This window comes from Babylonia areolata, chromosome 3, assembly GCF_041734735.1.
Source record: "Babylonia areolata isolate BAREFJ2019XMU chromosome 3, ASM4173473v1, whole genome shotgun sequence".
In the NCBI taxonomy this organism is placed as follows: Eukaryota; Metazoa; Mollusca; class Gastropoda; order Neogastropoda; family Buccinidae; genus Babylonia; species Babylonia areolata.
The window spans coordinates 27,034,453-27,038,730 of record NC_134878.1 but is presented as its reverse complement, the minus strand read 5'-3'; the positions used below and the strand labels follow the sequence as shown (position 1 = coordinate 27,038,730).

General features: G+C 47.9%; 1 protein-coding gene across 1 annotated transcript in view; it reads right to left on the bottom strand.

Annotated features, from left to right (window-relative positions):
- Positions 1-3,558, bottom strand: part of LOC143280270 (uncharacterized) — a 14,546-nt gene extending 10,988 nt beyond the window's left edge. Inside the window, exons 1-2 of the mRNA XM_076584901.1 lie at positions 3,549-3,558; positions 1,092-1,212 (exon numbers count right to left, since the gene is read on the bottom strand). Coding sequence (XP_076441016.1) covers positions 1,092-1,212; positions 3,549-3,558 — 131 coding nt within the window. The remainder of the gene's footprint in view (positions 1-1,091; positions 1,213-3,548) is intronic.
- Between the last annotated feature and the right edge of the window lie 720 nt (positions 3,559-4,278).

Genomic DNA, 4,278 nt, shown 5'->3' with positions numbered 1-4,278 from the left:
ACACGTGCACGCACGCACCTACGCATGCACGCACATACAAACACACACATAACACATGCACACACACACCAAACATATATTCGTACACATACACACATGAGTACACAGGAACATGTATGTGTGGTTCGTCCGTCGGGATCGACGAGGACCATCTAGTCATCCTGGGGGTGGGTGGGTTGGGCTCTATGGGTGCGCAGATGACTGGTCAGGCCAATCCACGCCTGGAAGGTTCTGATGCAGTGTGGACAGGGGATGGTGGCGGCTGTCTGGCCTGTCTGCGTTGTTCTGCTGCAGCGAGCCTGTTGGCCTCACAGGATTTGGCGCCTTTGTGGACAGCTGAACGCCACTTTGGTCTGTCCATTGCATTCAGCTCCCATGCGTTGTGGCTGATGTTGAAGGCCTTCAGAGAAGCTTTCAGAGTGTCTTTGAAGCGCTTCTTTTGGCCTCCATGGGAGCGCTTGCCATGTTGGAGTTCGCCGTACAGCAGTTTCTTGGGGAGCCGGTGGTCTGGCATGCGAACTACATGGCCTGCCCAGCGCAGCTGGGACTGCATCAAGATGGTGTAGATGCTGGGCAAGTTTGCACGAGTGAGCACCTCTGTGTCAGGGATCTTCTCTTGCCACTTTATGCCGAGAAGTTTTCTGAGGCTGGTGGTGTGGAAGTGGTTCACCTTTTTGGCGTGGCGTTTGTAGACCGTCCATGATTCACATCCATAGAGCAGTGAGGTGAGAACTATGGCCTTGTATACTTTGAGCTTTGTCTCCAGGGTGATGCCTCTCCTGTTCCAAACATTCTTATGGAGTCTGCCGATGGCAGCGCTGGCTTTGGCGAGTCTGGCATTCACCTCGTCGTCGATGACAACTGTGCGACAGAGTGTACTGCCCAGGTATGTGAACTTGTCCACCGCATTCAGTCGTTGTCCGTTGATGAAGATGTTTGGTTCAACGTGAGGCTTTCCTGGAGCTGGCTGGTGCATCACCTCAGTCTTCTTTGTGCTGATTGTGAGACCAAAGTTGTCACAGGCAGCAGAGAACTTGTCGACGCTGTGTTGCATGTCGGAGGCAGCATTGAGAGTGCAGTCATCAGCAAACAGGAAGTCGTTGAGGGTGTCTGTCCTCATCTTGGTTTTTGCTTGTAGCCTCCTGAGGTTGAAGAGTGAGCCATCTGTGCGGTACATGATGCCAATGCCAACGTCAGCGTCTCTGAAGGCATCTGTCAGCATGGCTGAAAACATGAGACTGAACAGGGTGGGGGCAAGAACACACCCTTGCTTGACTCCGTTGGAGACGGAATGGTTCTGAAGTCTCTCCGTTGTCTTGGACTCGGGCCAGCATCCCATCGTGTAGTTGCCGTATGATGGTGATGAACTTTCTGGGACATCCGCACTTCGCCATGATTCTTCAAAGGCCATCTCTGCTAACAGTATCGAAGGCCTTGGTCAGATCGACATAGGCGGAGTAAAGGTCGGCGTTCTGTTCCTGACACTTCTCCTGACGCTGCCTGGCAGCAAACACCATGTCGATAGTCCCGCGTTCTTTCCGGAATCCACACTGGCTCTCTGGTAGGAGACCTTGCTCAAGGTGCACTATGAGATGGTTGAGTAGCACTCTGGCCAGAGTCTTGCCTGCGACGGACAGCAGGGATATTCCACGATGGTTGTCACAGGCCTGACGATTTCCTTTGCGCTTGTACAGGTGTATGATGGAAGCGTTTTTTAAGTCCTGTGGAACTGCCTCATGCTGCCAGATAAGCTGGAATAGCTGATGAAGTTTCTCAGTCAGCGCTATACCACCTTCTTTGTAGACCTCAGCTGGAATGGAGTCTGAGCCAGGGGCTTTGCCATTGGATAGCAGACGGATAGCTTTCTGGGTCTCCTCCAAAGTTGGAATGGCATCCAACGACTCACTGACTGGCACCTGGGGGAGTCGGTCGATGGCTTCATCATTGATGGTGGAAGGGCGGTTCAGTACGCTGTCAAAGTGTTCAGCCCATCTCTCAAGGATCCCGTCCTTGTCAGTGATTAGGGTAGAACCATCAGCACTGAGGAGTGGAGCAGATCCGGAGGTGGTGGGACCGTAGACTTCTTTCAGGCCGTTATAGAAATTCTTCATGTCATTCCTGTCTGCAAAGCCCTGGATCTCATCAGCTTTGTTGCTCAACCAGGAATCCTGCATCTGCCGCAGCTTCGGCTGGATGGTGCTGCGTGCGCTCTTCAGTATGTCTTTCTTTGACTGTGACTTGGGATCTTCAATGTGGGCTCTGTAGGCTTGGCGTTTGTCTTCCAGCAGCTGCTTGATCTCAGTGCAGTTCTCATCAAACCAGTCTTTGTGCTTCCTGGCAGGAGGCCCCAGGCACTCCATGGCAGTGTTGTACACCGTCTCATGCAGTGCGCCCCATGCTGCCTCCACATTCTGGTTGTCCAGCACGGTGGACTCAAGGCGTTCCTCCAGGGTGTCAGCAAAGCTCTGCTTGATGTTGCCTAGCCCCAGCTTGTTGACATTCAGGCGTTTGGGTGCTTTCATGCCCTTGAGGCCGTCTCTTGGGCTGGATGCGAGGGTTGAGTTTGGAGACGATAAGGCGGTGGTCTGTCCAACACTCGGCGCCGCACATGGCCCTCGTGACTCCTGCCTGTGTTAATCATTCATATCAGAGTGTGGATCATTCATATCATACTGTGGATCATATCAGAGTGTGGATCATTTCAGAGTGTGTAACATTCATACCATAGTGTGGATCATATCAGAGTGTGGATCATTACAGAGTGTGTATCATATCAGAGTATGGATCATTCAGGGTGTGGATCATTTCAGTGTGTGGATCATTCATATCGAGTGTGGATCAGTCATATCAGTGTGTGGATCATTCATATCAGTGTGGATCATTTCAGAGTGTCGATCATATCAGAGTGTGGATCATTTCAGAGTGTGGGTAATTCATATAATAGTGTGGATCATATCAGAATGTGGACCATATCGGATTGTGGATCATTTCAGAGTGTGGATCATTCATATCAGAGTGTGGATCATATCACAGTGTGGATGTAACATGTCAGAGTGTGGACCATTCATATCAGAGTGTGCATCGTTCATATCAGAGTGTAGATCATTCATATCAGAGTGTGGATTGTGGATCATTTATATCAGAGTGTGGATCATTCATATCAGAGTGTGGGTCATTCATATCAGAGTGTGGGTCATTCATATCAGAGTGTGGATGGTATCAGAGTGTTGATCATATCAGAGTGTGGATTATTTCAGAGGAGTGTGAATCATTTCACAAGTGTGGATCATTCATATCAGAGTGTGCAGAATTCATATCAGAATATGGATCATTTCAGAGAATGGATCATTTCAGAGTGTGGATCATTCATATGAGAGTGTGGATCTTATCAGTGTGTGGGTCATATCAGAGTGTGAATCATGTCAGAGTGTGGATCATTCATATCAGAGTGTGGACCATTCAGATCACAGAGTGTGGATCATATCAGAGTGGGGATCATTCATATCAGAGTGGGGATTATTTCAGATTGTGGATCATTCATGTCAGACTGTGGATCATATCAGAGTGTGGATCATTTGAGAGTGTGTAACATTCATACCAGAGTGTAGATCATATCATAGTGTGTATCATTACAGAGTATGCGTCATATCAGAGTGTGGATCATTCAGAGTGTGGATCATGTAGAGTGTGGATCCTGTCAGAGCGTGGATCATATCAGAGTGTGAATCATTTCAGAGTATGGATCATATCAAAGTGTGGATCATTCATATCAGAGTGTGGATCATATCAGAATGTGGATCATTTCAAAGTATGGATCAATTCAGTGTGTGGATCATTCATATCGGAGTGTGGATCATTCATATCAGTGTGTGGATCATTCATATCAGAGTGTGGATCATTCAGAGTGTGGATCATGTAGAGTGTGGATCCTGTCAGAGCGTGGATCATATCAGAGTGTGAATCATTTCAGAGTATGGATCATATCAAAGTGTGGATCATTCATATCAGAGTGTGGATCATATCAGAATATGGATCATTTCAAAGTATGGATCAATTCAGTGTGTGGATCATTCATATCGGAGTGTGGATCATTCATATCAGTGTGTGGATCATTCATATCAAAGTGTGGATCATTTCAGAGTGTGGATTATTTCAGAGTCTGAATCATGTAGAGTGTGCATCCTGTCAGTGCGTGGATCATATCAGAGTGTGAATCATATCAGAGTGTGGATCATTTGAGAGTGTGGATCATTCATATTAGAGTGTAGATCATTCATA